Genomic DNA, 25,924 nt, shown 5'->3' on the forward strand with positions numbered 1-25,924 from the left:
TTAATTTTGATAAAGTCCAACTTACCTATTTCTGTTTTTGTTTTGTTTTGTTAAACTGTCTTCTAGCACCATAGTTTAAAAAGCGTTGCCAAATCTAGTGCCATGAAGCCTTCTGCCCCCCAAGTTTTCTTCTAAGAGTCTTACAGTGTTAGCCCTTATGTTTAGGTCTTTGATCCATTGTTCAAAGGTTAGGTGTTAGGTAAGGAACCAACTTTATTCTTTTGCGTGGATACACTATCCAGTTTTCCCAGCACCCTTTATTGAAAAGGTGGTCCTTCCTCCATTTTTGTACCCTTATCAAAAATATTTAGGTATTGTGTGTACTTGTTTCTGGTTTTGTTTTATTTCATAGGTCTCTATATTTATCCCTTTGCTAATACCACACTGTCTTCTTTTTTTTATTTTTATTTACTTATTTGACAGAGAGAGATAACAAGTAGGCAGAGAGGCAGGCAGAGAGAGAGAGGGGAGAAAGCAGGCTCCCTGCCAAACAGAGAGCCCCATGCGGGACTCGATCCTAGGACCCTGAGATCCTGACCTGAGCCAAAGGCAGAGGCTTAACCCACTGAGCCACCCAGGCGCCCCCACGCGTCTTAACTATGGTACCTAGATACTAAGTTTTAACATTGGATAAATGGATTTCTCCCATTTTATTCTTCCTTTTCAGAATTGCCCCTTGTTTTTGTTTCTTATTTTATGCATGTAACTGTACTATACTTTGGTTTCATATATCCAATAATTTATTCCAGGGTGTGCTTAAAAAGATCAAATACTTTTCCACATTCTTCTTTGTCTTTGTTAATCTGCAGTGTAAATTTATAGCAAACTAGTTTATTGAAGTAATCTGATTGACTTCCTCGCCTCCAGGTTCATCTTTCCCCAGTCCCCAAACTTAATCTTGCCTTAGGTATAACTTAATCTGTTTTATAGCTTTGGTGGTCCTGAATTTCGTCAGTGGCTGTGAGCATCTCTTTAGGGTTTCAGATTTTTGCTAATCTTTGCAGGTGGTGATCCTTTTTCCTTTGTTTTGGACCTCTCTACCACATTGCCTTTATAGTAATGAAAGTTGATATCTGGTGTACTAGGCCTTCTTCAGAAGCCTTCAGCAGGTTTTCAGGCTCTTTTCTCTCCTGGCAAGTATTCAGTGTGCTGTTCCTACCCCACCCTCTCTTGATGGCATATATCAGTTTTCTACTCATCCACACCCACCTACTCCTGCCTCCTGGGCTTGTCAGATGTCTCTAGCCTGGCTCTCTGCTTTTGTCACTTTTACAGCTGTCTTCTTCCTTTCTTTGGCTTATTGCCTGACTTCCATGGCAGCTGCTCTCTCATTGCTTGTCTGCCATTCTGCCCCTTCTCCCACCCTCATAGCTTGCACCCATGCCCCCCTTAGGTACGTCATGTGCATTCTCCATGTTCAGAACTAAGCTTATCACTTTCCCATGGCATGGCATGTCCCCAAAGTGCTTATAGCATTATGGTTCACTTAAGTCAGACACCTGGGCCGTCTTTACCTTTGGCATCCCATTGTTAAGTCTTCAGTTCTACCCCTGTGAAAGGGTCCCTGGATCCAATTCAATGTGTGTGGTGTGTGTGTGTGTGTGTGTGTGTGTGTGTGTGTAGGCTCTGCCACACCAACAAACAATTTTTGGATACCAGCAATGTGTTCAAGAATTCAACTAAATTCTGACACTGTCTACTCGGAGATAGAATCAGATTTCTCAGGTAAAGGACTCAGTCTCATAGGACCTCCCTCTGGTTCAGATGACCTGCTACAAATTGTTGGTTCCATTGACCCCCTCCAACTCAGGATGCTAGTCCCAAATCCAGGTTGTTACCTCTACTTCTGACCAACTGGCTGTAAATTAAAGGTTCTCAGGACTATCTCCTTGGGTTTGAATTTGCCATAATGGCTCACAGTACTCAGGAAAGCCTGTTTACTCTCTAGATAATTGATCTATTACAAAAGATACAATAAGATAACAAATCAACAGCCAGATGAAGAGATACATTGGCAGAAGAACGTCTGTCCTTGTGGCAAAGGAGCTTCTGTCCTTATGACACTTGGAGTTTGGCACAGTGGCAAATGGAAATGTTCTAGTTTCCACGTGTGGAAGCTCTCTGAACCCCCTTCTTTTTTGTTTTTTTATAGAAACTTCATTACATGAGCACAGTGAATTAATTCATGGGTCATTGGTGATTGATCCAACCTGTAGCCCTAATTTCTTCCCAAGAAATTAGGGTGGGACTGAAAGTTCCAACTTTCTATTCATTGTTGGTCCCCCTCACAACGAGTCTTCGTTCTTAGGTGCTTTCCAAAAGTCACCTTTGTTAATACAAACCCCATTATGGTGGAAAGGCTTTATTATGAATTGTAAAACATAAATTTCATCTTTATGGCTCTGAACATTTTTAGGAACTGAGGGCAAGAAACAAAATAAAACAAATATGCTCCTTTTTATTACCTCTCAGGACATTTTTAAGGATTTGGGAGGTGTGAGCTCCCAGCTGTGAATGAAGATCAAATATATCTGAGAAATGTATTTTGTTCATTTGAATGACCAAATATATATATTTCTTTTTTTTTTTTTTTTAATTGAAGTATATTTGACACACAGTGTTACATTAGTTTCAGTTTCAGGTATGCAACACTGTGATTCACCAAGTCTATACATTTGTATATATTTCTTATAAATGTGTCATGCCCTGTAAATCCTTTATCAGTCTCTAGATATTCCTGCCCTGCCGGTAGCTCCTCGTGGTTTATTGGCTAGATTACTCCTGAAGGCTTCAGTCAGTGGCCCTCCCAACCTCAAACCCCACCAGTTAGTTAATCCTCCACCCTGCTGTCATTGTTTCTGAACTCCAGATTGTTCTACTCATTCTCTTTGTGCTAAAGCCTTTGGGGTTCCTTTGTATGTTCAATACAAGATCAAAACTTTTTATTGTGGTAGTACGTGATTGGCTCAGTCAGTTGAGCAGAAAGCTCTTGGTTTCGGATGGATTGTGATCTCAGGGCTGGCATTGAGCCCTGAGTTGGGCTCTGTGCTTGGCCTGGAGTTGGCTTGAGATCTTCTTCCTTTGCCCCCTACCATACTTGTGCAACTGCATGCACACACACACACACACACACTCTCTCTCTCTCTCTCTCTCTCTCAAATAAAATAAATCTTTAAAAACTTTTTATTGTGGCCTGTCAGCCCCTCTGGGATCTGATCATTGCTTCTGGTCACCTCACCACCTGCAGTACCTCCACATATCCTCACATGACTCCAGTCTTTCATGTCTGTCTTTTTCACATTAATTTAATGTATACTTATTGAGATCCTGCTTGATGCCCTTACCCAGCTCTTTTCCATTCCTGAAACCAGATAGGCTTGTTTAAGCCTCCCAGGTCCTTTTACTTGAAAGACTGTTTCTGACCATTTTCTTAGTTCACTTCGCTATCCTCCCAAGTTCAGCTCAAGTGTTACCCGCCCCTGAAAATTCCTTATATGGTCTGCAAGTTTACCACTCACCTTGATCAGCTAACATTATTTATGGCAGATAATAATTCAGAGCTTGAACAAATTGTTTATATGTGCCTAGGGAACTACTGGATGACCATGTCCGTATCTAATCTGTCTGGTGATATTCCCAACATTAATTGAAGCGTGAAGGCAAGGACATGAGCTTTGACTTGTAATCCTAATAGCCACTCGTTAGGTATGTGGCCTTGAGGAAGTTCCTTAACCTCTACGATCTTTAGACTCTTCATCTATAGAATGGAAAAATGATACCTAACTCCTTAGGTGGTTGTGAAGATTAAATGCATTAAAGTATATAGAATGCCTGGTATTAGTGCCAAGCACCTAGTGGCAACCAAGGATTATAGTTGCAAAAATAGTTTTTGTTCTTAATAATAAATAATATAATGTTGATTGAGTGAATAGGTAGCTGAAGGAATTGAATCCTCCTCCTGGGGGCCTTTTTCTCAAATCAGAGAACCTGAACAGCCCTAGGAGAAGGCATGGGCAGAGCTTAACATTCCTAGCTGCTACTTCTTTGTGTCTCCCAAACCTGGGAGACATCCTCAGTAAGGCTGAAAGTGGAATACATATCTTTCTCCCTGAGAGTTTCATCTCTGTGAAAGAGGTGAGTTTACTTAAATCAAGACTAGTACTTGAATAGTCATATATATTAAATACCTGAAAATCAGTGATTGATTAATGTGAGCACATTTAAAATATTCACTACCCCTTTGCTTAGAAATCTATAAAATGGGAATAATAATTAGTTTTAGGTGGCATTAGGAAGATTTATTTGTTTCTACATTAGTCTTTGTGCTTTTTTTTTTTTTTTTAAGGTTTAGTTGCTTATTTTGTTGGGGGGCAGAGGGAGAGAGAGTCTTAAGCAGATTCCTCACTAAGCATGAAGCTCAATGCAGGGCTGGGGGCTCGAACTCATGACCTCAAGATCAAGACCTGAGCCAAAACCAAGAGTCAGTCATCTAATGTACTGTGCCACCCTGGCACCCCTAGTCTTTATACTTTTAAAAGATCAAGTTTGAGGGCGCCTGGGTGGCTCAGTGGGTTAAGCCGCTGCCTTCGGCTCAGGTCATGATCTCAGGGTCCTGGGATCGAGTCCCGCATCGGGCTCTCTGCTCAGCAGGGAGCCTGCTTCCTCCTCTCTCTCTCTGCCTCTCTGCCTACTTGTAATCTCTCTCTGTCAAATAAATAAATAAAATCTTTTAAAAAATAAAAAATAAAAAAAATAAAAGATCAAGTTTGATAAGATTTGTGAAGAGAAGTCAGGTAGTCCTGGATTTGAATTCAACTTACACAGTTTAATGGGAGTTAAGAGTATGTAACTTGTAGAGTTGCTATGAGATTTAATTTAATAGGTAAAATACCAGATATTGAGATAATTTGTACCTGACACTTGATCACATTTTATCAGCTCTATTGTATTGAATGCTTAACTTGGAATAGATACTCTCTTAATGGAAACTATCACAGCCAAAATCCACACTCTGGGCAATGTGAAGATTTGCTGACCTTTCCTTTGCTGTGGGGCTTCACAATACTGATTCCTTAACATTCTTTCTTTACCAAATGGATTCAGCATTATACTTACTAGCAAGAGGGCTGAGAAAAATACATTCCAGAGCACCTTCATCATTCCTATTCCTAGATCATCAGAAGTCATAATATTAAGAGTTGGTCTTCTTATTCCTTATAACTAGCTATATCAGGATTGGAGTTGGCTGTATAGATCAGAAAATAAAACAGGTTTTTTTCTTTCTCATATATATGAAATGTAAAAATAAGCAGGACTGGTATGGCAGTTAGTGTCATCATAGAACTCGATTTCTTTTTAGCTCTCTATTCTGCTATCCTTACGTCACTTCAGGGTCCATAATGGCTGCTGGGATTCCAATGATCACATCTAAATTCCAGATTACAGGAGGGAGGATGGGGGGCCATGATGGGGGGGTACTCCTTCCTTCCCTTTAAAACCACCTTCCTAGGGGAGCCTGGGTGGTTCAGTTGGTTAAGAAACTGCCTTTGGCTCAGGTCATGATCCCAGGTTCCTGGAGTCAAGGCTCCTTGCTTGGTAGGGAGCCTGCTTTTCCCTCTGCCCCTGCGTGCTGCTCCACCTGCTTTGCCAAATAAATAAAATTAAAAAAAAAAAAAAGTTTAAAAACCACCTTCCTAGAAGTCTCATCATACCCTTTAGCTTATAACTCCTTGGCCAGGATTTAGTCAGTTGTCCACAACTAACTTGGGAAAAGGGTGTGTCCCCTCCTCGCCAAGTATTAGCCCCCAGTTTTCTTCCTTCCTCCTCTTAGGAGAGGATGGCATGTCTCTCGGGACCTCTCAGGGCCCAGTGACAGGGAGTGTATGTTTGGGCAAGGAGTGTTTCTCTTTGGCCTGAAGCCAAGGGCAGCTTTTCTCTAGCAGATACTCAGTATGCCTGTAATGGTGCAAGTTGTATATTTGGAATAATTTACTCCTGGAATGCATGTAAGGATCTATAATTGATTGGTTATAAAGTTAACATCAAAGAATTCTGTAGTTCAAGAGAAACCCCCAAACCCTCAAAGGTCCACAACACAGTAAGTTGCAGTAACACAAGTATCAGCATCATAGTGTTGGGGACGGTTAAGTGAGAGGAGGCATATAGAGTGCTCAATGCAGGTGGGTAAGTATGAGTGATTTAACAACTAGTGCGCACTGCCCACCATCCATGCTGCCTCCACCACTGAGTGCAGAGCTTCCACATGTATCCATAGAGTGTCTCAGATCTATGCTGAATTCAAATTTTAAGAACATTTAGGAAATGCTCTTAGAACCTCAGAATCAGGAAAAGAACAGTTACAGTTTTTCAGAACTTCATTTGTCATATATCCTAGGGCTTGTAAGTATTGTTAGTGGCATTTTGGTTTTCCTCTGTTGTTTGAATGTTAAACTTTCCTGACTTAGCACACTAATGTACGTTCAGCGGAACCAATTTTTTTAAACTAAGAAATGCTTTTGTAATGAAATAAGAATTGTGTATTGGCTCTTTTTCTGGGTGTGGTAGAGTAGGAGAGAAAACACAATGTGTGTGCCATTATGTCTGATAAATCGGGGAACTGCCCAGACTTCATGACTCATCTCCCAAAACCTCCCTCCTCAGTTATTCTCTAACTCACAGTTAACCAGAGGATTATGATTCACAAGTGCTTTTTGAAAAATGAACAATGTTAAATTTTAGTTTCTTCCATTATTTTGGCTTTCCTGAAATACGTAATTCTGTCTTTACTCAGACCAGTCTTGCCTAATCAAAAATGATATATGGAGACAGAGGAAGAAATCATATACAGTTAGTTGTTACTTAACAAAAGCAAGCAGAAGGACTGGTTAAAATGATTTTGATTATATAGACATGATGAAACACTGTGTAGCCACAGAAAAGTATCTAGATATATCGATATGAAAGATGTCCAGGATTTATTACCTAAGTAAAAATGTAAGCTGTAGGTAGTAAGTATACTATGATCGTTTTTATAAATTTTTTTTAATGTATAGTTATATTCTGCTATTGCATAGAAAATTTCTAAAAGGATGTAGAAGAAAGTATTAAGTGATTACTTTTGGGAAATGGACTGGCAGGAGGTGATTGAGACATGTGTTTTGCTATATATCCCTCTGTATTTCTTTTAATGAACATAGTTTATTATTATTTTTTGAGTAGTTTATGAAAGGGAAGTGGACCAGGGTCCTTCCTATATAACAAAAGCATTGTTTTAATAAACAACATTAATTCATTTCATCTAGAAGATACTCGAATAGGGTCTGAGGATCTAATGTAAAACATGGTGACTGTAATTAATAACACTGTATTGTATAATTTAAATATGTTAAGAGAGTAGGATTTAAACATTTCCACTAAAAAAACAGGTAGGAGATGATGAATGTGTTAATTAATTAAATGGGGGGGATCCTTTCACATTGTGTATGTATATCAAATCCCCATGATGTACACTTTAAATATCTTATAATTTGTAAGCTGAAATTAAAAAGATTCCATTCACAGTGACAGCATAATATAAAATAATCGGGAATTAATGCAGGAAGACATGAATAGGACAAAAAATACAGTAAATATAGTTAACACTTTGAAGAATATTTAAAAAAATAAGTGGAGAAATACTGTCCTAGGATTATAAAATTCAATACCACAATATGCCAGTTCTCCCTGAACTTTTATCTGCCTTATGAAGTTTTTCAAATATGGAGAAAAATTGAGAATTTTATATCCATCTCCACTACCTAGACTGTATAATTAACATTTTATTCTACTTGTTTTATCATGTATCTGTCCACTGTCTCTGTGTTCATCCATCATTCATACTGTCTTTAATGTATTTCAGAGTAAATTGCTTATATCAGTATACTTCTTCCCAAATACTTTAGCATTTATGATACTCATTTATGGGTAGAATTGTTTTCAGAAGTGAAATTTATATGCAAATACACAAATGCATTTCCTTGTCCAAATACAGAATATTACTGTTGTCCAGGAAGGTACCCTCATGTTCCTTTCTGGTAAATCTTTCATCTCTTTCCCAGGCAAGCATTGTTCTGATTTTTTTCCCACCACAGATTAGTTTCTTAATTGTTTAAAAAAAAATTTTTGATTTTAAAATTTGGGGGTGCCTGGGTGGCCCAGTTGGTTAAGCATCTGACTCTTGATTTCAGCTCAGGTCATGATTTCAGGGTCGTGAGATTGAACCTTGTCCGTCTCAGGGTGGAATCTGCTTGAGATTCTCTCTCCCTTTTCCTCTACCACCCCCCACCCACGTGCTTGCTCTGCCACTCTCACTCACTCTCTATAAATAAATAAATACAGTCTTTTTAAAAATAAAGTTTTTAAAGTAACCTCTCTGCCTTATGTGGGATTTGAACTCATAACCCCAAGATTAAGAGTAGAGTATATCCACTGTAGAGTAGATTTGCTTGTTTTAAGACTTCATGTGTGTGGAATCATATGTTATATAATCTTCTGTGTAAGGCTTTTTTCACTCAGTATGATATTTTTTAGATTCATGTTGTACATATCAGTAATTCTTTCATTTCATTGTTAGTGTTCCATTGTGAGAAAATACCATTGTTTATATATGTATCTCTTATTGATGGCTACCTGGTTTGTTTTCAGTTTTTTGTTATTATGGGCATTTTTGTGCTAGTCTTTTTGTGGACATGTGTTTTTATTTCTCTTGGGTAAATAAATATATAGGAGTAGAAATCCTGGGTCATGAAGCAGGTATATATTTAGTTTTACAAGAAGCTGTCAGACTAATTTTTAAAATGAAATAAAAATATCACAAGTAGTAGCTCATCCTAAAAATCATTCTGTGAAAGGCAAAACCGTTTTTACTTTAGAATTTGTATACATGGTTTCTGGCATTGTGCAGACAGACTACAGCTGGCAGTGCTGGTTTCCTTCTGACATTTGATAGTACATATTTCCCTTGGATTCAAACTATTTAACCATTCATCTGTATCTATATTCATCTAAGGCTAGATCTTTATCATAGAACCAACTTTTAAGATCAATTCAGAGAGAGGTGTGGGGAAGAGATGAATTTCGGAGCTTATGGGGTGTCAGTAAATCAGATGTGACAGGGAGCTTAAAGGGTTTAACAACGAAGAGTTGGTGTGTATCTTTGGGAGAGAGAGAAAGGTGGGGCAGGGGAGGGAGAGAGAAATACCAGTGGCTCCCCTGCCCCATGAATTTTAATTTAATTTTTTGAAAAGTTTTTTTAAAGATGGTTCAAAATCAGAAGGTGTCTAGTGTGCTGAAATGAAATGATCTCCAAAGAGCCTCCTCATCTGTTTAACAGGCCTCATAGTATTCCATTTTATGGGTATGCCATCATTTATTTAATCACATTCCCCTCTGCTGTTGGTAAACATTCAGGTTATTTCCAGTGTTTTTCTATTGCAAACAGTGCTGCATTGAATAACCTTGTACATAATGGCACTTTAAAAGTATAGGTTTATCTTAAAATTCTCAAAATAGAATTGTGTCAAAGGGTTTGTGTTTTTGTAATTCTGCTAAATATTTACAGATCATATGAGAGTACCTGTTTACTCAGTCTTGCCGATGCATTGTTATTCAAGTTTTTTATTTGCTTGATAGGTGAAAACTGATACCACAATATAGTTTTAATTTGGATTTCTCTAATCATGAGTGAGGTTAAGCAATTTTTTTTTTATATTTAAGAGAAGCATTTGCTTTTCTGTTGCATTCTCAGTTTCATATCTTTTTGCCCACTTTTCTTTTGGATTGTTGATTCCTTTTTTATTAATCTGTAGGAGTCCTAAGACATTTGTGAATGAGTTAGAAATATTTTTGAATAGCTTATTCTTTAAAAATATAGAAGTAGTTAGTTGTTTTAGTGGAATGGTGGAAAAAGAAGCCAGATTGCCATGGAGACAACTCTTTCGAGAAAATTGGCTGCAGAGTAGAGTATAGAGAATGCTAGCTGAAGGACTGATACAGAGTCAAAGGAGTTCTTTTCTTTTAGAAATTCTTGTTTTTTTTTTTTTTTTTTTTAAAGAAAAAAAGAAAGAAATTCTTGTGTTTAGAGGCACCTGGGTGGCTCAGTCATTAAGCGGCTGTTTTCGGTTCAGGTCGTGATCCCAGGGTCCTGCATTGGGCTTCCTGCTCAGCAGGGAGCCTGCTTCTTCCTCTCCCACTCCCCCTGCTTGTCTTCCCTATCTCGCTGTGTCTCTCTCTGTCAAATAAATAAATAAAACCTCAAAAAAAAAATTCTTGTATTTAAATGCTGTTATTAAGGGAGAAGTTAAAGCTAGGAGTTGGTAGTAGGGGATCTACAGGACAAGTTTCCTGATGTACTGAGATTCTTGAGAGTAATTGCAGAGAAGGAAGAAATTTGTAAATATGTTGACTGGGAGTTAATGGGTGTCGTGCACTCCAATGGCTTCTATTTTCTCTGAAGTGAAGGCAAGGCCAACAGCTAGGGGTGTGAGAGGAGGTGGTTGGAGAGGAGAGGAGGCTCTTTGAAATCACTGCTATGGAGAATTGGAGAAAGCTGCGTAAGGAAATACAGATAGATTGCAGAAATTGTTTGGACTTCTATCAAGGCAGAAGGATTATTGGCCTTATCGGTTGTTTGATTTTCATAAGCAGCATTTGGCAGTTCCAAGTATAAGGCTGATGGTTGGATTAGTTCAGGGTTGGACTGTTTTTGTTTTTCCCCATGTAGGTAGAATAGAATGGTATTGCAAAGGAATTAGGGTGTAAGCATAGTGATGGAATTGACACCAAGTTTTCTTAGTTGGGTAAAGAAGGAAATAGGACAGAGTTATTGGATAAAAAATTAAGAGTTTCATGGACTAGAAACCTAGGTGAGGTCTAAGAACAGGTATAGTACACATAAAAGAGAGAGAACTGCAAGGATGGGAGTCTGGTTGGAGAGTGGGAAGGTGCAATTCGGTCTGAGTTTTTCCTGGTGATGACAGAACTGGGTGAGCCATTGTCATGGGTGGCCCAAGTGGAGTAGAAAGAAGTATGAGGCTTTTAGGATTGAGGAAGTCAGGGAATTCATAGGTTGGTCCAGATGTGAATTGTGGTGGCAGTCCTCTGTGAGGATGTTGAACTGTCTTCGCGGAAAATATTCAGACTTGGGAATGGGAAGAAAACTGTGAGCCACATTGCAGTGTCTTCACGATGAGTGATGAATGCCTTCAAGAACAGGGACTGTTAGAGAAGGCTCTAGGAAGAAAGATTTGCATATGAGATCCTTGAAAAGTGGGGAAACCTTAGTTTTCCTTCTAGATTTGCAGCTCCCGCATACTTGGAATGGAAGATTTGGAGACTGGAAGAGGAAGGAAGCAAGCATAGATATGGATGCACTTTAATGTGGGAGGGAGGAAGTCACAGGAATTTGCCTGAGGGTTTTTATATTTGGGCAGAGTGAGGCCTTGACTACCAGGTTCCTGGTTGTGATCTGTGGACTCACCTTGTTAGTGACATGGATCTTTTTACGTTGACATACCTCTCATTCCCCAGTTTACTCATATAAATCCTCTCCAACTTGCAGTTCACTGTACACTCGTTTTTTTTCCCTTGCAGCCTCTCAGGTGAAGTATGTCTTTCTCCTGCAGTTTCATTTTAGTTTTGATTTGTATAATCATGCTCTGTAGTGAAATCTGTTTCTTTTTAACTTAATTTTATTGATTATTTATAAAAATACTCTGCTCCATTTTTAAAATTTAGAGAATAAAGTACAATGTAAAAAAGAAAATATAAGTATAAAATGCTGTGCTGAATGTTTATAGATTTTTCCTTCTAGTTTTACGTTCATGCATATACATTCATACACATAGATGAATTTAGTTGAGATCATATGGTATGTTCAGTTTTGATCTATTTTTTTTTTTTTTTTTTTTTTAAAGCTTAAAAAATGAAGGGCTTGGGCTGCCTGGGTGGCTTGGTGGGTTAAAGCCTCTGCCTTCAGCTCAGGTAATGATCCCAGGGTCCTGGGATCGAGCCCCGCATCGGGCTCTCTGATAGCGGGGAGTCTGCTTCCCTTCCTCTCTCTCTGCCTGCCTCTCTGCTTACTTGTGATCTCTGTCTGTCAAATAAATAAATAAAATCTTTTTTAAAAAAATGAAGGGCTTGTTCCATTTCCTTAAATTCTTTGAAGATAGCATTTTGAATAGTAGCAGTATATCATCTTGAATAGCAGCATAACACTTACTTCAACTTTTTCCTGTTTTCCCTGCTGCTAGCTATTTGGATTGTTTCTGCTTTTCTACTTAATGAATATCTCTATCATTTTAGTCTGAGTTTCAGATTATTTACATCTACTTCAGAATAGAACCTTGGAAATGGGTCACAAAACAATATGGACATGTTTAAGATTCTTGTATAATCTTTCTGGGAAGGAATTTGTTATTACAGGCTAATGGCCATTCCCACCAGTATTTGGTTCCTTTTCATGAGACTCTTGCCAGCATTGAATATTTCATATGATGGATCTTTTCTGATCTGAAAGGCAAAAATGTTCTCTCGTCATTTTATTCCTTTGATTAATAGGGATGGTCAACACTTTTTCATGTATTTTCTTAGCCGTTTATTCTTCTGTTCTGTAAATATCTGTTGAGGTTCTTCAGATTTTCCAAATTGAGGTCTTAATGTTTTCCATATTTATAGGACTTCTGATTTTAATCATTTGTCTTATTTGTAACAATTTTCTAGTTTATTTCCTTCCTTTAAAACATAGACTTTAGGGGCCCCCAGGTGGCTCAGTGGTTGAACGGCTGCTTTCCACTCCGGTCATGGTCCTGGAGTCCTGAGATCAAGTCCCACATCAGGCTTCCTGGTTGGTGGGAAGTCTGCTTCTCCCTCTGACCCTGCCCCTACTCGTGCTCTCTCTCTGTCTCTCTCTTTCAAATAAATAAAGTCTTTAAAAAACCCATAGTCTTTATTTTTTTTAGAGCAGTTTTATGTTCATGGTAAAATTTAGCCGAAATTTGAGTTCCCAAATACTCCTGCCCCTACACAGGCACAGCCTCCCACACTTGTCACCTTGTACCTCAGTGGTACATTAATAATGCAGATGCATCTGCATTGACACGTCATTATCATCCAAAGTCTTGTTTACACTGGGGTTCACTTTTGGTGTTGTACATTCTATGGGTTTGGACAAATAATGACATGTATTTATCATTGTATTACCATACAGAATAGTTTTACTGCCCTTAAAAATCCTCTGCCTGTTCATTCCCTCCCAACTTCCTAGCCCCATAATCACGGATCTTTTTACTGTCTCCAGGAGTTTGCCTTTTTAAGAATGTTGTTCGTTGGAATCATACAGTATATAGCTTTTCCAAATTGCTTTCTTTCATCTACTAATAATCACTTAAAGTTTATGTCTCGATAACTCATATCCCTTAAGTGCTACATAATATTTCATTGTCTGGATGTAGTACAGTTTCTTTATCCATTCACTTACTGAAGGGTGTCTTGGTTGCTTCCAAGTTTTGGCGATTAAGAATAAAGTTGCTGTAAACACCAATTTGAAGATATCTGTGTAGACATGGTTTTTAACTTTCTTGGGTAAATAGCAAGTGCACAATTGCTAGATCATATGGAGAATGTTTAGTTATGTAGGAAACCACTTAACTGTCTTTCAGAGTAGTTGTAACACTTTGCAGTCCCACCAGCAGTGTATGAGAGTTCCCATGGCTCCACATGCTCATTAGTATTTGGTGGTGTCAGTGTTTTGGATTTTGGCCATTCTCATAGATGTGTTGTGGTGTCTTGTTGTTTTAATTTGTAATTCCTTAATGACACATGTTGCATATCATTCCATGTGCTTATTTGCAATCTCTGTATCTTCTTCACTGAAGTATCTGTTAAAGTCTTTGGCCTTTTAATTGGTTTGTTTTCTTTTTTTTCTTTTTTTTTGGTTTGTTTTCTTAATTGTTGATTTTTAAGAGTTCCTTGTAAATTTTGGATAACAATCCTTTATCAGATGTGCCTTTTGCAGTATTTTCTTCCAGATTGTGGCTTGTCTTCTTGTTCTGTTGACATTGTCTTTTGCATAGTGGAAGTTTTTAATTTGAATGAAGTCCAGCTTATTAATTATTTCTTTAATGGATTGTGTCTTTGGTGTTATACCTAAAAAGTCATCACCATACCAGGTCATTTGATTTTCTCCTATGTTATCTTCTAGGTGCTTTATAGAGTTTACATTAAGGTCTGTGATTATAATAAATTTTTGTGAAAATATAAGGTCTGTGTCCAGATTTTTTTGTATACACATATGCCCAGTTGTTCTAGCACCATTTATTCAAAAGACTGTCTTTGTTCCATTGTATTGCCATTCCTCCTTTGTCAAAAACTAGTTGATTGTATTTATGTGGGTCTGTATCTGGGCTCTGTATTCCATTATATTGATCTATTTTTCTTTTACCAATACCAGTCAGTCTGGATTACTATTGCTTTATGATAAGTCTTGAAGTTAGGTAGTGTTAATCCTCCAGCTTTGTTTTTCTGTGTTTAGTTGACTATTCTCAGTCTTTTGCCTCTTACAATCTTTAGAATCAGTCTGTCAAAATCCAAAAAATAACTTGCATTTTGATTGAGGTTGCATCCAGTGTATAGACCAAGTTGGGAAGAACTGACATCTTGACAGTATTGAGTCTCCATGAACATTATTGAATCTATCCATGAACATTGTTTATGTTCTTTTACATTTAGTAGCTTTTATTTTTTTCTGTAGTCAGATATGCCATTTTTACCTTTGTGATTTCTTAAATCAGAAAATCTTTCCTCATCCTGAGTTCACATAAATATTAATTTATTTCCTTGTAAAATGTGTTTTTATCCTTCTACCCTTCTGGATTTTATTTTTGCTTTGTGAAATGAGGTGATGGTCTGACAGTGTCCCACCAAACACAGTTATTTTTCCTCAGACCATTTCCTATCAAGAATGTATATGCATACAAGTAATCAGCTTTCCAGTTTGTTTTCTAACCCTTTTGGAGGGAATTGCATGCTTTCCCTATTTTAGATTATAGTCAGGTGGGAAAAATAGTAAGGTCATCAAATCTTACATGGTTACCGCTTGGGAAGGCCACCTACTGAGCCCATTTCCCTACTAGGCATGGTTGCTGGTACCAGAGGCAAACTCCTAGGTTGTGTGTATGAGCCACCTGCATTCCTCCCACCCCTTTTCAGAGATTCTAATGTACCTCTTGGAGAGGCATGTCCTGCTTCCCTCACTACCATATTTGGTTACCATCTGGGTGTGAGTCTATTGAAGATGGGATGTTTGAATGTATTGCTCCCCAGTTCTTCCCCTAGTACCTAGCTCACTACAGGACACAAAAATCTGAATGGACAGATGAACCACTATTATCAGTAGGAATGTGCCACAACTCTGATGTGGTTTGAAATGAAATAAAGGTTGGGAGCAGCTGTATGAGGTCTGTTTCAAAGAGCATTTACATCGCAGTCACCCTGCCTTCTCCATACTTCCCATGCTGAAGATGCTAAAGCTGCACATGGTGAACACAAGAGGAGCTTTTCACAGGACCACTCCCTAGCTCTCACTCCCAGAGATGCAGTCTGGCATGGAGATTTTTAAAAGTTCTTTGGGTGATTCTAAAGTGTAGCCAAAGTTGAGGGTAATGCTTTAAAAAGTGTGTTCTTACTAAGTTTTATTTGTATTGATATAAAAAATCAATTAGGTAGTTGGATTTGGGGGCATGCATATCAGACTCCCAGAAGATCATTGGTCTGTATGTACATTTTATTGCTGGGAAGATTTTACCCAAAATACTCCTTTGGTGAGTATTTTAGACATAGTTACAGTAATATAGGACCTTGTCTAATATGGCTCTCTCCTTTCTAGGTCAGCATGGATTCCTGGTTCATTCTTGTTCTGCTTGGCAGTAGTCTTACACGTGTATGTGCCAACAATGCAACCACAGGTAAATTGTCATTTGATAAGGCTAGTGTTCTGAATAGAATTTTGCTTTCACATTTAATGACCTAAAATTGGAGACCTGGGTGGTATTCAAGAAAGAAGAAATATTTAAGATTTACTTAAAACTGATGGTATAAAATAAATGTCTTTGGAAATCTCTGAGTCCTGTTGAATGATCAGCATTGCTCTGTATACAATATACTACTTTAAAGAAATAGATTCTATGTTTATCCCTGAAAAGTTAAAAAAAAAAACAAACAAAACTGTTACTACTTAAGACTCCTCTATATTGGGGCGCCTGGGTGGCTCCGTGGGTTAAACTGCTGCCTTCGGCTCAGGTCATGATCTCAGGGTCCTGGGATCGAGTCCCGCATTGGGCTCTCTGCTCAGCAGGGAGCCTGCTTCCTCCTCTCTCTCTCTCTGCCTGCCTCTCTGCCTACTTGTGGTCTCTGTCAAATAAATAAATAAAATCTTAAAAAAAAAAAGACTCCTCTATATTGATTCTGAGAATATAAGTAATGAATCCACTTTTCTTCCTCCGTGAAACAGTAGTCCTTTGGAGGTGGTAGAAAAGGCCCAGTGTTAGATAAAAGAGAGAGTGTGTGTGTGTGGTCTTTTCTTGGTCTCAGGTGTTTGATTGTTTATTTTTTAAACTATTTATTTGAGAGAGAGAGAGAGAGAGCAAGTGAGGGGCGGGGGACGGCAAAGGGAGAGAGAGTTTCAGGCAGACTCCCCACTAAGGGTAGAGCCCAGCACGGGGTTGATGCTAGAACCTTGAGATCATGACCTGAGCTGAAATCAAGAGTCGCCCACTTATCCATCTGAGCCACCTAGGCGCCCCTGTTTAAGAGTTTACTAACGCTTGCTGCCTTGTGTCTCATAATTTTTGAGCTATCACATTGTTTTTTCTTTTCTTTTAAGATTTTATTTATTTATTTGACAGAGAGAGGCACACAGAGGCAAGAGAGGGAACACAAGCAGGGGGAGGGGGGAGGGAGAAGCAGACTCCCCACTTAGCAAGGAGCCTGACGTGGGGCTCAGCCCTCGGAGCCTGGGATCCTGACCTGAGCCAGAGGCAGACAGACACCTAACAACTGAACCACCCAGACGCCCCTGTTTGAGAGTTTATTAATGCTTGCTGCTTTGTGCCTCATAACTTTTGAGTTATCACATTCTTCATGGGGTGTTTTCTTTCTTTCTTTCTTTTTCTTGTTTATAGTTTTACCTTCAGTAGGCGTTACAAGATCTATGAAGACATCAACAGCAGAATCAGTCAAAGAAGAGACCAAAGCTTCACATTCTACTTCTTCAGTAACTTCTTTCTCGGTGGCACCAACATTCAGCCCCAATCTAACACTGGGACCCATCTATATAACCACTGTTAATTCTTCAGACTCTGACAATGGTACCACAAGAACAGCAAGTACCGATTCTGTAGTCACTACACTTTCACCAAATGGAACATGGCTTCCAGAGAACCAGTTCACAGATGCCAGCACGGAACCTTGGGAGGGGAATTCCAGCACTGTGGCCACCACCCCGGAAACTTTCCCTCCTTCAGGTACTAGGGATGGTTTCTGTTTTGGGTTTTGTTTTTGTTCTCTTTTTCTCTTTGAGGTTACTTACCGTTTTATTACTTTGTGTCTTCTAGCCACAAAATTTCTTGAAATAATTAAAATTGCAAACTGATGAAATTTAGATAATAAATTCTCAGGAATATCTGTTTAACATAGACTTAAGAAGAAAGAAGAAACACTCTAGAGGAGTGTTTATGCTTTGCCTGGCATTCTGGTTAGACTGGGGAGGCTTGAGTGTTAAAGGTAGAAGAAGTTTGAAAATATAAGAGAAAGGGGAGGTAATTGATGATGCAGGAGACTAAAGATGAAAGGCTGCAGAAGCTGAGTAATAGGATTAGCCTTGAAATGAAAGGACCCATGGAGACCATGGAAGGAGAATGGGTTTCGATGTCTGTAACAGTTAGGGAGTGGGAACCCTGTGGCCAAGGGTGGAGTTAGAGGAGCTCAGGGAAATGGTTAAGTTGCAGTGCCAGCTTGTTGAGGCCTCAGCCCAGCCTACTTCTTTCCTTCAGTCCATCAGTGGTTGAATGGGAAATGGCACCAAAGATAGAATCAGCCCTAGGTCAGAGACCAGGTGGGGTGGAGCAAATTTCTGACTCCTTGGAGCCTCAGGGTCCTGGTCTGTAGAAGAGAAGGGGACCCTTAGAGGGCTTATTTGAAGAGTAGAGGAAATTTTTCCCTGACAGCTGTATAACTGTCATTCCTTTTCTAGCAAAAGTCACTGTTCCATCTTCTGTGATCTCATCTCCTTGGCTCATATTTCTTCCCTGTTAGATGGCGAGGGCCCCTAGATTGGAATCACATCTTGCTCATGGGGATCATTCAGAAAGTACTTGCTGAATTGAGTCTCATTTCGTTACTACAGTTGATCTCTTTCAGCTGAGCTATACAACCCAGGCCCTGCATTTTCCTGCTTTAATCCCATATTTTTCCACTGTAAATGTTAGACAGTCTACTGAGACACACTACTTGAGTTTGAATTCCACCCTGACTGTGTGACCACAGGCAAGTTTATTTAACCTCTGTACCTCAGTTTCTTCATCTGTAAAATAAGGGTGAGTGATAGTAATAATACTTACCTCATAGAGGAACTATCAGAATGAAATGGATTGATAGAGGTAAAGCATTTACAGTGCCCACCTTTACATGGCAAGCACTATTTTTAAGTGGTGGGTGTTGTGCTGAGAGTTTTATAGAGTAATCGTATGTAGTATCCTATGAATCCTCTGAGGTTGGTTCTGTTTTATGTTTTGCAGATGGAGGAATTTTACAGTGATGAAACTGTAACTTAGGGAGTCTTTTTCAAAGTACAGGTCATGACCAACTCATGAAATCAGTTTAGTGGGCCATCATGTTTTGTTTTTAAGTGGATGGTCCTGTTCCATTTCTGTTCTTCTTGCATTTTGTATATTATTTTGTGAAACTTTTGTTACAGTTATACAGAAACATATACTGAGTAACAGTGTAGAATGTATTTCTTTCTGTGAGTTATAGCCATTACTTGAGGAAAGAAGACAAAATAACTTGTACAAACTGAATTAGTCAGTGGGAAAGGTGAGACAGTAACCCAGGCATGACTGACTTTGCATCCTGTGTTCTTGTGTTCTTCACTTCTGTTCTGTACTGTCTTCATTTGCCAGTTCTTTGACATGACTATGGATACTTATCTCCCTTTAATAGTGGTTAATGTGAAAGTATAGAGATTAAATTACTTGTCTTTGATCTCAGGGCTGTCAAGTAGCAAGTTAGGCCTATTTCTCACTTTTGTGGTCTTTGCACTCTGCTGTTAGGGAACTGAGTTTTCCTTTATCTGTCATAGGTCCAAATTATGCTATAGCTAAGAAACCAGTTATTGTATAGTTAACACATTTCATGTCTCAGGGGATGAGACTGCTTTTCACTGGTGACTTTTGATCAGTTAAACACAAGAAAACCTTTATGGTACATCAGGATGTCACAACCTGAACCCCCATGTCCTCCTGATTACTACCATCTCATCAGTCCTCCCATAATTGTTACATCATAATTTCTGGTTAAATCAGTATTTGATGTTTTATATTATTATAATGATGTTACTCCCTGCTGAGCTATAAGTATAATGTGATTATTTTTCCTTTCTTGTACAATTCTTTCCTGGATTTTATAATTGCCTTATAGTTCTTTTTTTTAAAGATTTATTTATTTATCAGAAAGAGTGTGTGCATGCACACACAAGTTGGGGGAGGAACAGAGGGAGAGAATCTTCAAGCAGACTTGCCCACTGCGCGTGGACCCAATACAGGGCTCGGTCTCATGACCCATGAGATCATGACCTAAGTGGAAACCAAGAGTCGGCCACTTAACTGACTGAGCCACCCAAGTGCCCCAGTTGCCTTATATTTCTGTTTTAGTTTTCTTTTTGCCTGTTGCTAGCCAGTTCTTCTCATATTTTCTATAGCCTCTCAGTACAGTTTTCAATAAAGTCAGATCTGTAAGGTAATCTTTTTTTTTTTTTTTTTTTTCCCTAGAGATCTTCCTCCTGAGTTATCCATTGTTTTACTCAAGTCTAGGCTTTATCATCAGGGCTGCTGCCCAGGTGTTGGTGTGGGATTTCCTTTCTCTTTTGTTTTGGAAATTCTCTTTGCTTCCTGACTTCTGTATTGACATCTTTCTTGGATTACCCATCCTTTGGTAGAACATATCTTCCAGTAGCTTCCTGAGATAGGAGTCAATGAGGAGTACATTGCATGAGGCCTTGGATGTCTAAAAATGTCTGTAGGGCTATGTATAGAATGTGAGGACATATTTTTTCCTCCAGAATGTTGAAAGCATTGCCCTGTCACTCCTAATTCCTAGGTTTGGAGGATTCTGTTGCTATCCTGATTCATAATTACACTTTGGTGTGTTTTTGAAAGATCTCTTCTTTATCATAAGTATCCTGAAATTTCACGGAAATGTGTCTTGATGTGGGTCTTTTTCATTCAGTATGCTGGATACTTGATAGGACCTTTGGAGCCTTTGTTCTTCAATTCTGGAAATTTTTGGTTCTTCAGGTTGATATATTTTTCTTTTATTTGGAAATTTTCTTTCATTGTCCATTTTTTGTTTTCTTCTAAAACTCATTATTTGGATATTGGACATAACCTAGATTAATTCTTTATTTTAAATTTTTCTCTCCTTTTGACCTTTGCTCTGAGTCTCTGTTTTCTCCTTTTATATATGTGTGTACGTATGTGTATATATATATATATATAGTCCTTTTTCTTATATTTATTACACAAATGATACACATATGTATTGTGTATATTTCTGCAGATTGCTTTTTTTCGCTAGCCTGTCATACTTGTTCTGTATTACAGTGAAGAGCTGCTTCGTTGTATGAGTATACCCTAATGTATTTATCCAGTTTTCCCTATCATTATACGTTAAGGTTGTTTTCAGAGTACAAACAGTATACTTTGTCATTTCAAGCATATATGAGAATATTGATAGGATAAATTATTTTTAAGTATGCATTTGTAAACTGGTGGGTATTGACAGATTTTCCTCTATTGGGAAATTCATTCCTGTAAACAGTTTGTCAAAGTGCCTGTTTTCTTATGCTGTCTTAAGTACAGTAAATTATCAAACTTCTGGATATATGCCAGTCTGACAGGTGAAAATTAGCATTTCAGTGTAGCTTTAATTTGCATTTCACTGAGTGAGGTTGAGCATCTTTCCGTATTTGGAAAGATCATTTGTATTTCTTTATCTCAGAACTCTGTTGATATCCTCTGCGGGGTTTTCTTATTAGAATGTCGGGTTTTTCTGACAGATTTATAGAAGCTCTTTAATGTTAGGAAAACAGACTTTTATCTACCTATGATAAAGGTGCAAATATTTTTCCCCAGTTGCTCATCTAGCTTTTCTTCATTACAGAAACTATCATAAGCAATTAAAAAAAATTTTTTTTAAGATTTTATTTGACAGAGAGAGAGAGATTACAAGTAGGCAGAGAGGCAGGCAGGGAGAGAGGGGGAAGCAGGCTCCCTGCTGAGCAGAGAGCCCGATGTGGGGCTCCATCCTAGGACTCTGAGATTATGACCTGAGCTGAAGGCAGAGACTCAACCCACTGAGCACACAGGCACCCCTCTTTTTTTTTTTGATTTTATTTATTTATTTGACAGACAGAGATCACAAGTAGGCAGAGCAGAAGGTAGGGGGGTGGGGTGTGGGGAAGCAGGCTCTCTGCTCAGAGAGCCCAATGTGGGGCTAATCCCAGGATCCTGAGATCATGACCTGAGCTGAAGGCAGAGGCTTAACCCACTGAGCCACCCAGGTGCCCCCAAAGTATTTTTTAATTAAAATTTATCAGTTTAACTAAATGTTTTCTTGGTATTAGATCATACATAGGAAGACTTCTTTTCTTTTTTTAAGATTTATTTTAGAGAGAGAGAGCCTAAGTGGGAGAGAGGGGCAGAAGGAGAAGAAGAGAGGATCTCAAGCAGACTCTGCACAGAGCTCATGGTAGGGCTTGATCCCAGGACCCTGAGATTATGACCTGAGCCAAAACCAAGAGTCTGCTGTGCCACCCAGGCGCCCTTAGGAAGTCTTACTCCAGTATTACAAAATTATTTTCCTTATTATTTCTTCTAGAATTATGGTTTCTTTCTTCTATATATGTATGTGTATATGCATGTGGGTGTGTGCTTAAATATTTGATCCATCTGGAATTTATTCCGTGTGAAGTGTGAGCTATGGATCTTTTTTCCCCCCAAAATGGTTAACAACTTGTCCCAGTACCTTTCAATGAATATCTATTTTTTTCCTCACTGATTCAAAATGCTACCTTACCATATATTGAATTCTGATATGTATTTAGATTCTATGCCTATTTCTTGGTATTTGTATTTTCTGTTAATCATTTTCTCTGTCCATGTCAGAACCCCCATGTTTTAATAATTGTAACTATAAAATAATATTTGATAAGGTTAGTCATCCCTGTTAATCTTATTTTTCAGAATTTTGCTAGCAATTCTTGATTATTTTTCTTTATGAACATTAGAATCAACTTATATAGCAGGAGAAAAGTTTTTATTGATCATGTCACATTTATAGAACAGGGGCAATTGACATCTTTAAGTCTTTTTTTTAATTAAAGATTTTATTTATTTATTTATTTGACAGAGAGAGAGAGAGAAAGAGAGAGAGAGAGCGCGCACATAAGCAGGAGGAGCAGCAGAGGGAGAGGAGGAAGTAGGCTCCCTGCTTAGCAGGGAGTCTGATAGAGGGATCAGTTTCAGGACTCTGGGTTCATGAGCTGAGCTGAAGGCAGACATTTAACCTGAGCCACCCAGGTGCCCCATCTTTAAATTTTTCTATCCAAGAATGCATTGTATTTCATTTGCTGAAGTCTTACTTTGTATTTCTTAGAAGTGTTCCAGTTTTTGCCACTGATGTTGCACATGTTTTGTTCAGCTTATTTCTAGCTCTTTCAAAGGTTTCCTTTTTGTTATTTTGGTGTTTTGTTTGTTGTTAGTATAAATGGAATATTTTCTTCCATTATGTCTTCTAACTGGCTGCTATTGGGGCTATAAAGGCTATTGACTTTTTTTTTTTTTTTTAGGAAATAGTTGATCTAGATCATTATTTTAGTTTTGGGTGTACTACATAAAACTGTTGACTTTTGTAGGTATATTTTATCCCGGTCATCTTAAAAAATTTCCTCAGTGTCTGACATAATTTTCTTCAATTATCATAAATCTTCAAATCAGTCTCCTTCTTTTTCTCTTTAAATGAATTGGTGAATACCTTCAGAACAAAATTAGGAAGCAGTGGTAAAAGCACTGTCTTGTACCTGACTCTCAGGAGGATGTTCTTAGTGGTTTTTCCATTAACCATGGATGGTGCTGACTCTTGGGTTGAGGTTAACATACTTATCATGTTTAGGTTTTATTAATTTACTCCTGCTTTAAAGAACGTATCTGTCAAGAATGGGTGTTAAATTTTGCATTTGCATTTGCATTTGCCTGTTCAGCATCAATGAGCAAGGTTATTATGATTTCTCTTTTTGTGATATGCTGTGGTGAATCATTTTAATAGATTTCTTAACTTTGAACTATTTACATTTGTGCAAAAATGACCCTACTTGGTTGTGTTGTAGTTCCCTTGAATGAACTGTAGCAGTTTGTTTGATACTACTGTATTTGGGTTTTTTCCATTGACATTCATAAGTTATCTTTATGAGACTGACGCGCTACCTACTGCGCTAACGAGGCACCCCATAAGTTATCTTTAAATTAAATTGGTCTATTTCCTTTATATGTGTACTTTTTTTTTTAAATGTATCTGTGCTGTTTTTGTTAAGTTTTAGTTGTCAGTGTTTTGCTTTGCTTCACAGAAAGAAATGAGCTTTACTTAGAAAACTACGCATCTCATTCATGTTTTCAAAATTACTTGAATGGATTTGAGGAAAAGTCGTCTCTTAAGATTAATTTGCTACATAGCTGTTAATATTTGTTACATATTTATGTCCATTTTCATACTTGAGTTAGGTAACCACTTCTGTGTTTCACAGTTTGGTTTTTTCTTCCAAAGAGTCTGCTGTTATGTATTTATTAGTTTGTAAGGATAGCGTTAGCCATATCCCGTAAGTGTTCTTATAGGTAGTTGTATTAGTTATGGTGCAGCCTAAACTACTCTAATAAAGGCAGAACAAAATTCAGTGACTTAAGTAGACAGAAGTTATCCTTCTTTCCCCTCTCACATTCCAGAGGTAAACAGAGGGCTTTGCCTCATAAGGACTGAGTTCTTTTCTTCTTTCTTTTTTTTTTTTTAAAGAGTGGAGGGGCAGAGGAGAGAGAATCTTTTTTTTTTTTTTTTTAATTCATGATGGGGGTCGGGGAAGATACAGAGGGAGAGGGACAAGCAGACTCTGCCCTGAGTGCAGAGCCCAACTTGGGTTGAAACCAAGAGTCAGATGCTCAACCGACTAAGCCATCCAGGCACCCCGAGAGAGGAAGAATCTCCGCTTCATGGCGGAGCCCGATATAGGGCTCTATATCACAACCCTGAGATCATGACCTGAGCCAGAATCAAGAGTCACCAATTAATTGACTGAACCACCCAGGAAACCATAAGTTCTTTTTTTCTTACCAGTTCTTCCAGCCCAGCAAAATTGCCCTCATGGGATTGGTCAGAAATGGTTCTCATCATTAGGTTCTGGTTCCAGCCCCTGAGAATGGGGAACAGAGGAAATGCGGACAATTTCTTTTTCAAAGAATGTGATCCAGAAGTTACCCTTATCACTTTTGTTTACATCCCATTGCCTAGAATTCTTCATATAACTACATTTGGCACAAAGGAATCTTAGAAATGCAGTCTACAGCTTGATAGCTTTGTGCTCAGCTTAAAAAAACAAAACCAAAACAAAACAGGGTTTGTACCTTGTACCAAAAGCAAGAAGAAGAGACTATTACTGGGGGAGAGTTGGTAGATTCTGCCACAAGAGTGATTTTGTTATTTTTTAGGTATTTTATAGTTTGGCTTTACTTTTAATTTTCAAATGTTTGTTAATTTCTAGTTTTATTGCATCATGATAAAAGAATATTGTCTGTGTTTTTTCTGTAATGGGGAATACTTTATAAGGGCTTGTGAGAAGTTTTTGTTAAGATACAGAATTTGGTCTACACTGGTTAGATTATTTTTTTTCTTCATACTGGTTAGATTTTATTGCCTATTACCCTTTAGGTCTTTTATATCCTTAACTTAATTTTGCACTGTTGCATTTTAATGGCCTCTAAAAGATCTAAAGACCTCTAATACTACTGTGTTTGTATTTTTTTGTATTCTTGTATTTTTTAAGAAGATTGATGTATTGTTTTTGTACTCAGAAGGACAAATTACTGATTGAAGTTTAGTGAGTCTGGGCAGTCTTGTTTCCCATTTGTTGGAGGGTACCTCATTCTAGCCCCAATATATATAAAGAAGAAAGTATCTTGTTTTCCTAGAGCTTATTTTATCTTAACTTAGGTTGAATTGTAAAGCTTTTCTTTGAGAATGAATGTTTCTATTTCTCACTTATTACACAGGTAATTCTGACTCGAAGGACAGAAGAGGTGAGCCACTCACCTTATGTCTGTTGTCCCCTTTATAGTGTACAGTATTCATCGTCTTTGCTCAGTTTGTGGTAACCTTGTGTGTCTGTATGGTTGTGTGTTTACTTTCCCTTAATTTGTTTTCCATATTAACCTTGTAGAGAAGAGTAACAGAAACAAATACTATGTTTCTAAATATAGATTATGGATTCTAACAGTTATGATGTCTTTTAACAAGTAATAAAACAGCTGTTATCTTAATTTATTATGTCACCTTGCTAATAGCATCCTTTGGTGAT

General features: G+C 38.1%; 1 protein-coding gene across 2 annotated transcripts in view; it reads left to right on the forward strand.

Moving 5' to 3' along the window:
* Window positions 1-25,924, forward strand: part of PTPRA (protein tyrosine phosphatase receptor type A) — a 145,474-nt gene that overhangs the window by 63,340 nt on the left and 56,210 nt on the right. The window contains exons 2-4 of one of the 2 annotated variants that reach the window (XM_032351239.1): window positions 15,920-15,998; window positions 17,214-17,555; window positions 25,620-25,646. In XM_032351239.1, the coding sequence (XP_032207130.1) occupies window positions 15,926-15,998; window positions 17,214-17,555; window positions 25,620-25,646 (442 nt within the window). In that variant the 5' untranslated portion in view covers window positions 15,920-15,925. The remainder of the gene's footprint in view (window positions 1-15,919; window positions 15,999-17,213; window positions 17,556-25,619; window positions 25,647-25,924) is intronic. The other variant, XM_032351240.1, reaches the window with a different exon arrangement.

This window comes from Mustela erminea, chromosome 7 (genome assembly GCF_009829155.1).
Source record: "Mustela erminea isolate mMusErm1 chromosome 7, mMusErm1.Pri, whole genome shotgun sequence".
NCBI lineage: Eukaryota > Metazoa > Chordata > Mammalia > Carnivora > Mustelidae > Mustela > Mustela erminea.